At 35.6% G+C, this 13,517-nt stretch overlaps 1 protein-coding gene across 3 annotated transcripts in view; it reads right to left on the bottom strand.

Annotated features, from left to right (window-relative positions):
• LOC123871720 (phospholipid-transporting ATPase ABCA1-like) overlaps positions 1-12,826 on the bottom strand; it is a 31,707-nt gene extending 18,881 nt beyond the window's left edge. For 2 of the 3 annotated variants that reach the window (XM_045915635.1, XM_045915638.1), the window contains exons 1-8: positions 12,602-12,826; positions 12,135-12,358; positions 11,581-11,840; positions 11,222-11,395; positions 9,744-9,988; positions 7,589-7,699; positions 4,879-5,020; positions 2,900-3,079 (exon numbers count right to left, since the gene is read on the bottom strand). In XM_045915635.1, the coding sequence (XP_045771591.1) occupies positions 2,900-3,079; positions 4,879-5,020; positions 7,589-7,699; positions 9,744-9,988; positions 11,222-11,395; positions 11,581-11,840; positions 12,135-12,346 (1,324 nt within the window). In that variant the 5' untranslated portion in view covers positions 12,347-12,358; positions 12,602-12,826. The remainder of the gene's footprint in view (positions 1-2,899; positions 3,080-4,878; positions 5,021-7,588; positions 7,700-9,743; positions 9,989-11,221; positions 11,396-11,580; positions 11,841-12,134; positions 12,359-12,601) is intronic. The other variant, XM_045915636.1, reaches the window with a different exon arrangement.
• Between the last annotated feature and the right edge of the window lie 691 nt (positions 12,827-13,517).

Below are 13,517 nucleotides of genomic sequence, written 5' to 3'. Positions count from 1 at the left end.
CCTTTCCTGTGTCATTGACATGATATTTCATTGTTTTACTTCGCTCGCGCTGTTCTTACTTATCAGGTAGGTACCTACTTATATACCTACTCGTATTTATGTTTTATAATTTATTTAAGTAGGGTCAAATAGTTATTATTATTTTTAAAATTAAAGACTGCTTAAATCTACAGATAAAGGAAACAGTAACTGACCGACTGACTCATCTTTCAACGCACGGCTCATACTACTGGATGGATCGGGCTGGGCTTGCAAAATGCAGATAGCTTTTATGACGTACACATCCGCTAAGAGAGGGTTTTTGAAAATTCAACACATGAAGCGATAAAATAGGCGTTTGTTGTGCCGTTAGTATAAGTATTTTGTTTTTTATTGACGATGTTTGTATACAGTTGCTAGTTAGTTTACGAATTAGATTGATCTCTTCATAAAAATGTACCTTGATTGACTTGATTTCACTGCTGAACTTTATAAATAAAAAGATGAAACAATTTATTCGCAATGGGATAACATAACAGTTGGCAGCCCTAAATGTATTGTTCAAACTTCAAACAGGCCACGGTCATAGATTAGTCAGAATGCGTAGTTCAATTGACTGTAATGTTTTTATATAAGCAACGTCATTTGGGGCCTTAACGACTATACGCTAGCAGCATCAATTTGTTCCTTAATAAACAATGATTGTTTGAATCATCATCAAACATTGAAAGCCAACGTTGACTGTTCTACAGCGTACATTTATATGAATATTAAATCATAATTAAAGTCTTAATTAATCGATCTGTCTTGGAAAAGAAAGTCAGTTGACGGATCGATCCATCGAAACTGCAACAATTGATTTTGAAGCCGTTGATTTCGCAAAATTCCAGACCTTTAGGTAACCAATCGAAGTATAAGTTCGATCGCTTTTTTTGTGAGCTGTTTTTACTTTTTCCTACTAGTTTCTCGTTGGCAATATGTTTATTTAACATTAACATTCGAAAGCGAGTTTATCACTCTTTGAAACTGTACCATATTTTTTATTTATTGACAATCATTATTATTAATCCTTAATTTAAGATGGTAGAAGCAAGCAAGGACAATCCTGGATTACAGAAGAATATACCTACTTTTAACAACAGGATAGCTATCAATGATTTCTTTACAAAATCATGAGTAGAGCTGATAAAATGTGATGAAAAGGTGAATAATAATGGCACAAAAACACGACAACTCAGGGAAAGTAACACGAATTTCTTGCAAAAGAAATGACGTTACATGATTAGTAAGATAAGATCTGGTTTGGTAAATATAATGATTGGAATATCATCTAAAACCTTCACTTAGGTGCATCAAATAAAAGAGGGACTCAAAAAATTCAACCACATTGCATAATCATTAGGATATTATATTACGCGTAATTCTAAAAACTAAAGGCTCTTAGCTTGCGGTTTGTCAATCAATATTTTCGGTTATTGAACCTTGAAATAACTCAACACTAAAGTGTTACGTGGTGTTAGGTAGTGTTAGTTATGTACCTACTGAGTTTACTAATGGTCTCAGTAAGTTGTTAATATTGCATCGATTTTATCAACTTATATCGGTGTCCTTAGTCATTTATGCAGCTAATTACATAAGCTCATTTATAGGTAACTAGTACTGGTTCTAATCGAATCTAAAAAAACCATCGATGTATATGGATTAGCCTTTCCCATACAATTCCGTCCGCAAAAATACGCTTGAATCTTACGTCATAGTCATTGACAAAGTCAAGAGACTTTTGCAATTTCTCGTGACTTTTTGAGCGCGTTTTTTATCTTCGTAGGGCCCATCCATATACATCGATGAAAAAACTAATAAATAACTATGTATGGAAACGTGACGTCTGGAATATCGGACACCTGGGCTAAGGCGGCGGTTAAACTATGCGAAAATTTTTGTGCGACAGATGCGCGGAGCTGCTCACTCGGCGCGCTCTCGTGTTTGTGAAACACAAGTGTGAACACTATTTAGGCAACAACAATTAAAATTCTTCACAATAACCCAATTGCATTGCATTCTCTCCCGCACCAATCAGTGACATAGTTGAAAAACGAAGTTTGGGCTTATTTTGCTAGAACAGCGCGGTCCGTACACACAGCCACACGGGCGGCGTCGCGTCCACTTTACAACCATAAAATGTTGGCCATATACTACTCAATCAAAACAGACTGGAACTTGCGCGTATCGCTCGTTGCCGCTCGACAGGTAAACGGTCAATTACGCGTCGTCGCGCGTCAACTGTTTGTCATCCTGAACTTAGCCTTAGGCGTAGCGGCCACTCGGCGCGCTTACACGTGAATAATTCAACAATAATACATAGGCAACTTCTAGGCAAGCGCGCTCCATCTTAGGCTGCATCATCACTTGCTAGCAGGTCTGATTGCAGCCAAGAGCTAGTCTATATAATTAAAAAAAAAATCGCCTTAAATAAACGCGCCCTAAAGCTTTATTCACATTGCCCACAAATCGAAGCGAATTTCTTAATTTAATAATTAATGTCAAAAAATTAGCACGCTTTTTTTTCTCGGTAGAAATTAGTGCACGTGGTAAAGATGAGGTTAATATTCTATGCAAACTTTTAGAAATTCACTTCGATTCGTTGCTAATGTGAATGGAGCCTTAAAGACTAACAGGACTAGCTACAACCTAATAAATTAACCTATTGTTCAACAGTTCTAGATGTTTTTTCTGGTTTCCCACCGGGAGATTTATAGAGCGTACTTTGACTTTGCACAGGCCTTACTTAAGAGTAAAAACGAGACAGATGTATATTCTTTAAAAAAATCCTTTTATTTTGTCTCTGTTATAAGTCTGAGCAAAGTCAAAGTACGCTCAATAGATCTCAACATAAGACTCATTGTACTACTGGATACTTTACCTCTCGAGGTGCCTTCACAGATGATCAGCATTTGAAGCGCATATCCCACCGCTGCATTCGATATCAGACTCAGTAATAACTTAGTCGTGAGACTTATATCCTCATAGAGCATCTGGGTGAGCATGTATGCCGCATACGTTGAAAACCACATGAGGCCCATGAATGACGCGGCTGTATTCGCTGTAAAATATTAACAAGTCACAGTCGTTTTTTAATGGTATATGTACATTGTACAATGTACATGCTACAAGGTAACAACCCATAATAATAGGTAACTGATCCAACGAAAGATAACATTAAAAAAGTAATCGTCTGCTTCAAAGTATCCTGACATATTTAATTGCAGTAACGTACTACCAAATAACAACATTTTACGATCTCGTAAAACTGTGCTAAGGTCCACTTTCACCAAACTGCTTATTATCCTCGTTTAGTTAAACTTTGTAATCCAGTCACTCTTTGCCAAGTTCATTCCTGGGTTGACAAAGAATTATTTTATTACTAGTATAGCTGAAGCCAGCGACTTCGTCCGCGTGGATGAAGATTTTTAAATTCCCATAGGAATTCCTTTACTTTCTGGGATAAAAAGTAGCCTATGTCACTCTCCAGATCTTTAATTATACCCATGCAAAAAAATCACGCCGATCCGTTGCTCCGTTAAGGCGTGATTGAAGGACAAACAAACAAAAAACACACTTTTCATTTATGATATGGGTAGTAATGGGGTCTCGCGGCAATATGTAGAATGATTTGATTCAATTAATTAGTGTCCATTCTCGTTTCGGTATTAAAACAGTATTAAACTAAATACATATTCCAGTTTCTAATCGAAAAGCATCTTTGTTATAAGTATCAGAATGACCACATGTGACAGTTGAGGAAATTCCCATATTATTAATTGTTAATGTTTTAAGCAATTTTCTTGAAGAAGTTGTAGATTATTTAACTGTAACTATACTTTAGTTGATAAAAGTGCAATCTATACTAATATTATAAAAACGAAAGTGTGTGTCTGTCATCTTTTCTTGAGGAAACTTACAGAGATAGCATGCATCCCGGCAACGGATATAAACTACTTTTTAGTTTTTATTCCGGAAAACAAGAGTCGCCACGAGATTTTAAAAGGTCTATCCTATTTCCCGATTTTCATGAATGGTACAGATATAGCTTGCATCCCGGAAAAGTACATGGGCTATTTTTGTCCTGGAAAATCAAAGGGTTCCCACGGGATTAAAACACAAAAGAACTTTGACTATTTACGTGGGGGTGGGTGATTTGTCGATATATTTGGTGGAACGAAGGGCCTATTTATTTTTATCTGATGCCAACTAAGGAGCTGGCAAAAAAATCGATGTAATTACACGAAATAAAAATTTACTGAAAGAGCTGAAAAATTAACGAAAACTGTTGAAACTTTATTGTAACTATACCGTTTTGATCAAAATCACGAACTTTGGACAGTTTTAAGCTGTGTTGCTTAGTTGAAGTTTTAATTCAGTGATGGAATCCATGGGATGAACTCATGGAACTTTTGATCAATGAATAACTTTGGACTCAATTTCAGCACAGTTTAAGCCTTTTTGGTTAAAAATAAGTTCAGATTTGTAATATTGTATTAACATTATATTTATAGAGCTATAACTACTAAAAAAAATTAAGGGTTAAAGCCAAAATATTTGATTTTAGAAAAACTGATGATTTCAAAAAATATGCTACACAGCTACAGGACCAAATAAAAAATCAACTAAGTAAAAACCTTGGTCTTACGTAGCATTCCTTTTTAGAAAAAATAGTTTTTAAAAATTCCCTACGTTTTTTGGTGATAACTCAAAAACTATTTTTGCAATTAACAGCTTTTTAGTTAAAAGACCACAGTGTATTCAGTGGGCCAAAGTTTGGATTAAAAAAGGTATTTTGATCAGTGTAATTATATGTACAGATTTTATTATTCACAAACAAAATGATATAAATGATCATACCTCTAGTAAAAAATACGCTGACCATGAAACTGAAGGCCAAAGATGCTATAACGAATAGCATCAAAAAGAAAAACAAAACTGTCCAAGGCGTGAAAGTTAACACTGCATACCCTTCTCCGTCTTCGGTTGAGTTGAACGGGATCTAAAACACGATATTTTTGTAAACATCTAGAAAAAATAAATGGTTAGTATTATAGGCCTATTATGGAAAAATTAATGTAGGTATAAATATTAAAAAATAGTACCGGTACCTACCAATCTATACAAATATGTATTATAAATGCGAAAGTGTTTGTAGGTGGCCATTTCATAGCTACCAACAAAACCAACAGACGATCGATAAATATCAAGGTTAAAATCACATCACTTGTTGATTTATCGATCAACAGAAACGATCGTCAAAAAATTTCATGTCGATCATTTGTTGCTTACACATTTAGGGTTTTTTTTTTCGATCGTGTCGATCGTCAAAAATCAACCAAATCTGTAGGAACCACAAACTGTCTAAACTCGATTTATTTCAAGAAAAGCATAAAGCTTAAAAATACTACCTATAGGAAATATATATAGGATCCTTTTTATCCCACAAAAAATCCCGCGGAATTTTCAAAAACCCTGCTCGATGAGGACGGAGTCACGTGCAAAGGCTAAAGTATAAAGGCACGACAGCCTGTGGCTTAGGTACGTTACGAGTCACTAATATCATCCAGAGTCGGATGACAGTTCAATAAACTTTTTACATATTCGGCTCACAACGCCGACGCAATTTGAACCCAGGTAATTTTACCTATCTGAATCATTTTATGTAGCGCTAACAATTCAAACTAGCATTAACTTAATTTGAACTTGTAGATTAGCATTAGATTAATTTGAACTTTGGAGATGTATTAAGAAGATCAATCAGATGGGCGGAGTTCCATCTCCGCTTTGGTAGTTACCGGGCCTTTGCGCCTAATTGAGGGGAAAAATTCACTAGATAGCCGTCAAACGAACGGTTGGGAAGTCCTAAATTTTAATTCTTGTCTTTCATAATTCCTTGGCACGTATCCATAAAATTTAACCTCGGGATCGTAAAAACAAAGAGCTTAAAAAACTTTATTCAATTTTTCTTAGCGACTCATTAGCGAGCACGTGAAATTATTGGCATAAATAAAGCTCTGGTCAGACAAAACGCGCTACGGCAACGTGCACGACAAGGTTTGTAGTTATTACTATTACACGTGGAACTGTAAGAAAGTTACGGTGTTCACGCGTGGTTAAACACACTATGAAGCAGCGCTGCTGCCGTTGCAACTTTTAATTTGCAAAGTTACGTAGGTACGAGTATGTCAACATAGGTCATCTGCGGAGCTGGTTGCAACTGCAACTGTTTACCAGTTTTACACATTTTATGACAAAACTAGAAACATTGTTTGCGTCGCGGCTGGAGAGAAAATCGTGCGGGGCGCTGACGCGACGCGCAGTTCAGCTGCAGTTCAGTTCGAGTGCGTGGGCACCTTTACTCTTGGCTGCTGCCGCCGTGCGGTTTTTCTGACCAGGGTTTAAAATAATTCACTTGATACGATACTTGAACTTCAAAGGAATCAAGGTTAAAACTTAAAAGGCAAAAAAGTGACAAAACTATGACGCATGACGATTCAATAAAAAATGCGTTATCTGATATTACCTATACTAGGGAACCCTAAAATATGGTAATTCACTCGTATGTCCGTCTCGCTGTAATAAATCAAATTATTATACGCGCGCAGGCCATTAAGTAATTCGGTAAGTAGATAAAAACCGACCGTGGTTATTAACTTAAGTAATGTGTTAACTGTTAAAACACCATTATTAAAATTAATGCCTAGTTATTTCCACATTTTAAACTGTTTGGAGAGTAGGTATTTCTAATACATATTTATAAAAGCGAGAGTCAGTTTATTCGCCGGTTTGTGTTCGGGTTTATTCACACACATCATAAAAGTAAGTACTATGAATGTAGGGAACGTCACTCTTGCGCAGCGACACTAGACGCCGCGTCACTCAGGCGTCAGTGTCGCCGTGCTTGAAAGACGTTTTCGCCACATTTAGATAGTACATCTATATACATATAATAAAATTGTAGAAAAGTGGTGTCTGTACAATGGAAATATATAAAAAAAAGTAGCAGGGGTTGTTATTATATCGATAGCGACCCCGAAATTGTAATTAATTTTTTTTTGTCTGTTTGTCTGTGTGTTTGTGCACGCTAATATCAGAAACGGCTTATTCGATTTAGATACGGTTTTCACTAATATATTGTAGTAAGCTTCACTTAACATTTAGTGTTTATTTCATGTCAATCGGTTCATAAATAAAAAAGTTATGTCAATTTAAAGAATCACGGCGAACATTTTTAACGTACATAGTATATGCTGCCCGAAAAGTCACTATTCCACGCGAACGAAGTCGCGGGCACAGCTAATACTACATATAATCAGACGCTCCGTTGCGGCGTTACTGACGCCACTGACGCTCGACTTGAAAGTCTATACCTGTGGCGTGGCGTGGAGCGCGTCAATGTTTATAAAAAGTGTCTCTAGAGGGTCACAAATGGTACTTTAATAAGTACATACATACATGTACTGCTAAAATCATAACCCTTCCTTTGGGCTTTGCCATAGTCGGGTAAAAAACAATAGAATTTTATGTAAAAACAGTATTATCACATAAAATAAATAAGAAATCTTACCTTAAACAATATGACCATAAGCAGAATAGAAATCAATAGGAACGAGAATTGCTTAATAAACCAAGCCAGCCAGTGGAGCCAAGAAGGTAGTCCCATTATTGTCATGGTTTCCTGAAACAAAGGGCATTGTTTACATTGGACACATTAATATTATAAAATTGTCATTCTTCGTCTTTTCATCTATTTTGGAGCTTTTGATTGATCGAGACGACAGTCTTTTTTATTCTGATACAAGTCCGGAATAATTCACCTTTCAAATGGTAAAAGAATTTTTGAAATCAATGAATTGATTGATGTATTGTTAGAGTTTATCGATTACAAACAAAGAAACTAATCTTTCCTCTTTATAATATTATATAGTCATTTATTTACTAAAAAAAAAATAAGAGATACCTAGTCATCATTTTTAATTTTACCTACAGGTATTTTAGTATGTGTAAAAACAATACGTCTTACTCAGCACAATAATAATTTCATTATAATTTTTGAGCCAGACGCACAAAAACTATTCATAAGACAGTTAATGTAAATGATGGAAATATATATAGGTATCTTCTACTATTTTATGTAAGCTTATATTATAAGTACGATTTATTTACTACTCAGCCTTTGTCTTTTTCAATATGAAGCTGAAAAAAGCAATTTAAAACACATAAGTCTTTGATTCGCTTCTTGTCTGTACATGGAGTAAACTGGTAAGTCCGGTCAAATGAGTTGTTTTGCAAACGTCAGCTGATGGGCGGTCAAAGACCCTACATTGGGTCGACTCGGAGTCCGTGATCTTTTAGCACAAATAGTTTAATTTATTAGTATTTTTATAGGAACTAAAATCGGCCATTGCACCGAAGTGTCATCAATATAACAGTCCACAATGTTTACCAATGAATATTTTGTAATGACTTCGATTTATATAATGCATGATCAACGCGGTCATAACTTCAGTTTTTTATAAGGTAAGAATAAGAAGGATGAATTTTAGAAGGGCTTTCATTTCAATTTATATTACTATACTATCTTTTACCCACGACTTGAACCACGTAATATTAAGTCTTATAACGCTCGGAGATAACGTAGTTTAGTGGGTTGGATTGACTGGAACCTATGTTTAGATAAGAAATGGGGACCGAACTGGGCAAGTAACTACGTCGATTCTCCAATCATTGTGGATGGAGAGACCGCCAGGAGTTTGTCAAGCAGCCGATGTTCTATGCGATGGGGCATTTCTCAAAATTCGTTCTATCTTTCAGTTAAAGAATTTTTAGGATCGGAATAATTCATTCCTATCAAAAATTACAAACTTTGCCTCTTTATAAAATCAATTTGAAGAGATATTTTCACGTTCTTGTCACGCGATATGACCATTATTATGAATACATAAAGTTGCAAAGGTACAATTTTATTTTAACGGCCTCATTCAATTTCAAGAAGATCGTATGTTACGGAATACGAAATACCTTTGGTTTATGTTATAGCCTTCCGTTGAACCTTCGAAAGTTCAAACCCACTAATAGGTAGGTAGGTATACTATGAGTAAACACTAACCAGTATTTCTCATTACGCAATGTTGCATCTGCGTGCGTGCAATCTCGAGCTTATCTGATGCCTTATTATGCATTTATTACTTTAGTGCTATTTTTTTAATCAACTTGTTTAATAGTTTATATTATACAATTGACATTATCGTCGAAACTTTCAATTTTTGTTAAGACATCGTAAACAGGTTCGTTGGTAATTAATAAATACGGCAATGTTAACCAACGCGGTCACATCAATAAGTATCTAAATGGAAAAATATTACTGCTTTTTATTTTCAACCAAGTTCCAAAAATGGAGATTGTCTTGTGCTTGTTTCAATACTTTTAAATGGTTGTTGACGACCGATACGAGAGATCGATAGGTACGAGCGAAAGTTGAGATCCAACACTTTTTGGCATACCAAATAGATCTACGCTGTTCGGACAAGAAGAGCGCTATTGTTGGAGGTAATGTTTAGTGCCCGGCAAACAACTTGAGCATGGCGGGCGCACGCGATTGGTTGATACGTTGACTTTCGCTTCCCAGATTCGCCAACTTTCTCCCGCTTCGCTGCTTCAGGTTCAAATTGTTTGCCGGGCACTATATGACTCAACGCTGATAAAAAAGTTCAAAAGCTTACCTTTAGCTGCATTTCCTTCTCAGCCGTGACGACTCTCACAGTGTTGACGAAAGTATAAGCAAAACACATCATAATGATCATTGATATGAACCTCTCCATTGCAACTAGTAAATCATCCTTCCTGTACGGCAGTTGAGGTAGACGTTGAAGGTACACTTTAGTATTTATCGACTTGCCTGTCTTTTGTTTTATTATTGTTTGGGAAACGGCATGTTGTACGGCTAAGAACATTTCCGGAGAATAACCTGAAAATATTCCAATAAATTCAGGGGTGTGTCTGTGTGGCGTATTCGCATTAGCGCATTATTATAGATGACTGTGTTAATTGATCCAAAACGGTAAAAGGATGATAAAGGCTTTTACCGTCTCCGTGCTTAGGAGAGCACGTAAACTGTCGATCGCGATTATCATCAGTATCATTAACATAATATATTTATCGCCGAGCAAGAGACGAAACCGTGCCCTTGTACGTTTGGAGTTTGGCCTAAACATTGCTCGACGATTTTTATTTTCCCAGATAGGAAGGATCAGCGGGGTGATTCGCTAACTCTTTTCGATTGAATGATAGCCAACGAGCTCATTTTTAATCCATTGAAGGTTTCCAACGAAAAATTATTGTAATATCATGCAGTGAAGCAGCAATGTAGAACCAACCAACTTCGGTGGCTATCATTCAGCGTTGGACATTGAGGTTAGCGAATGATCTAGCTGGTCTGGGATCGCCTTACCATTCAAAGAATACGGACGCATTATTATTCGCGTTACTATTCCCATAGAAAAACACCGACGAAGAAAACGACGTAGAGACTTGATTAAAATTAATTGATGTGTTTCTAAATAAATAGGTAGGTACTTAGGTGAACCTAGGTCACGCTTTTTTGAATTTTGTTTTTAGTTAAGTAAGTAAATTGTTAAATTATAAAATGCCAATGATGATTTAATTCAGAACACCAATGAAAAAAGACTGATTTGTGATGTTTGTCTTGTGTTTGTATCTAATACCTTTTCCGCAAAAGTCTAAAATATAATTAAGGTGTTCACTTTGCCTGGCCTTCCCCAACACAACAGGGGGAACGTTTTGTCGAAATTAGTCTAATTTAATTACTTAATGCGTTAATCCACTATTGTTTTGTAGGATAAGCAGTATAGGCCAGTAGGTTGTTGACGATAAAAAAATATCGACGCGGTAAATTCTATGTAGCTACCTAGGCGATCTTTAAACACCTAAGTACTTAGGTAACTATTTCTTTGCGTCATCGATAAATACACGTGCGGCGCCTCTGCGTAAATTATTACGGGGAAAAATCATCAAGACGACAAACAATAAGATAGGTATTACGATTGAAAACTTTGTGCTTAGATTATCCTTCAGAATATTTAATTAAAAATATCTTTTCATGCAGTAGGTGATCTTCTGAAATAATTGTATTTATACCTAATAAGTTAACTATTATTTAATTATATAAAAAGCTTTAAACCTGGTGTTTTTCCCCCATACATGTCTTCAGGATCCCTTGGGCCTGGCTGTGGGAATAATGGGAATAAGAGGTTTGTCCTCCAGCTAATCCTCAATGGATGTTCCACCATAGGAATCCTCATTACTGCTGGAAACCTCAATGTCACCTCAATATTATCCGGCCACTCTGTAGCATCTACAAATTAGAGCAGATAGTAAAAAATCTGTGTCATCTGTATCAGTGTGAGATATTTTGCATTTTAAAATATAAATAATCAATCTGATAACCCTGTTATTTTGTTGACACAGTTTTTTTGCTAATATTATTATTAATGTATATATCTACCCAATTAATTTATGTAAACAATATGAATTACTCACTTGCCATATTATCATCAAATTGTATACCAACAAGGATGTGATTCATAGCATTTGGTTGAGTTAGGGCTACCTCAAGTGCCTTAGAATCATTAAATCCTTTGGGATCAGGGAGCATTTTAGTGTCAAACAATAGAGCTATGAAACCATCAAGATTATCTAATGCCACCATGGCCATGGCATCCTGTGTCACCTTTCTGGTGAGTGGGTTTTCTGGGGAGAAAGCCAAAGTGCCTTCTCTTTTTGCAGATGTTAGGTTCCCTCTAAATAAAAATACATGAATAAGCAAAGTGTCCCAAATTTTAAAGACTGTTTCATTGACATAACTGATAAGGTAAGATATAATAGGCATAACTGATAAGATAAGAAATACTTTCATAAGAAAGTTACAATTGACCAGATTACAGTGGATTTTTGTAAGAAAATGTCACTTGTATAGGTGGTTAAAGAATAATTAATCGATTATTTTTAAGTAATTATTGTATGGATTATTTTTAAATAATATTTTTAAGTATTAATAAGTATTTTTTATTTGCAAGTAAAATACAATAACTTACAATTGTTTTCCAGTCATATTGAAGTATGTTGGCAGGAAAGGTGGATAAGCAACTTGTGGTTGCGATTGCGGATCGACGAGACATCGTATTAGTATTAAAAATAAAGAAAATATCACAGGAGACGCTATTTCAAATATGGTTTGCCATTTATGCCTTCTCTGTAATAGAAAATTCTTCCAGACAAGGAGCTTTAATTTTTCGTAACAAGACATTTTTAATTACTGCTGAAATAAAACGCGTTTTTATATGGTGTTATCTTTTAGAAATAACTTAGTTAAATTTATAGCAACCTTCCATAAATAAAAAGAATTCTCTTGTGTAACACACGGTAATTTTTCTTTCGTAAAATTCAATGTTATTTACAAATATATACTGTAAATATTAATCTGACGCTCCTGCGTGATGTAGCGAGTGCGATTTATAAAAATAGGAAGGCTACGAAATCCATATAATTAAAAATAGCTTACCCATACATTGTACACTTGAAAATCTTTATTCCTTCAGTTTTAGTAACACACAATCAATAATTCTAGTTAAGTACTATCACATTAATCACAAATTAGCTACCACTTAATAATTATTGGCGAGCCAACGCCAAAGTCACAATTTAAAATAAATAATGGTTTTCTGAGTTTCCGAATTCCAGTTTCTCTTTCAGAAATTCAGACCTCACCGCCGTACACTTCAGTTCACGGTTGACTTGTGGTTTGACAATTGACAGTGACAGTTAGGTTGACAATTGACAGGTAGCACTTGACAGCTATTACGTGACAGTTGACACTAGTCCTAGTCACGGTTGACACTTGACAGATTGACTGAGTATTGAAAGCTGTAAGAAATGGGTAACATTGCTATCATCATCATCATCATCATCGCGTGCCTTCTTCGAAACGAAGAAGTTTGGCGATCATCATCCGAAAAGCTTCTCTATTAAAAGCCGCCTCTTTCAACTTTGGGTAACTAAGCCCTATCCATCCCCTTATATCGTCCAATTATTTGCGTCTCTGGCGACCTTGAGCTCTTTTGCCTGCAATTCTCCCTTCCAACACTAATCTTGGAAATTATTGTCCTCCTCTCTGTAAATGCCCAAAGAAAGCAAGCTTCCTTCGCATGATGGTGGACATGAGTTCTCTCTCTTTGTGGACCAATTCCAGTACCTTGGTGTTCGGTGTAAAGCTATTTCAGGTTATCTTGAGCATTTTCCAGTAAATCCACATTTCCAAGGTTTTACCCGTTTTACCCATTAGTATTTGTAGGTAACTATATTGTACAATGATATTGTATTTCACAGAGGTTGACCGAAAGAACAGATAAGAAAATAATAGGAAAGAAAAGTCGTAGATTTAGTTTAAAAAAAATCCATCGAATATCTCGACCTAGTCA

The sequence above is a fragment of the Maniola jurtina genome, chromosome 14 (assembly GCF_905333055.1).
Source record: "Maniola jurtina chromosome 14, ilManJurt1.1, whole genome shotgun sequence".
In the NCBI taxonomy this organism is placed as follows: Eukaryota; Metazoa; Arthropoda; class Insecta; order Lepidoptera; family Nymphalidae; genus Maniola; species Maniola jurtina.
Note: the sequence above shows the minus strand (reverse complement) of the source record. Positions and strands in the feature narration are given on the sequence as shown.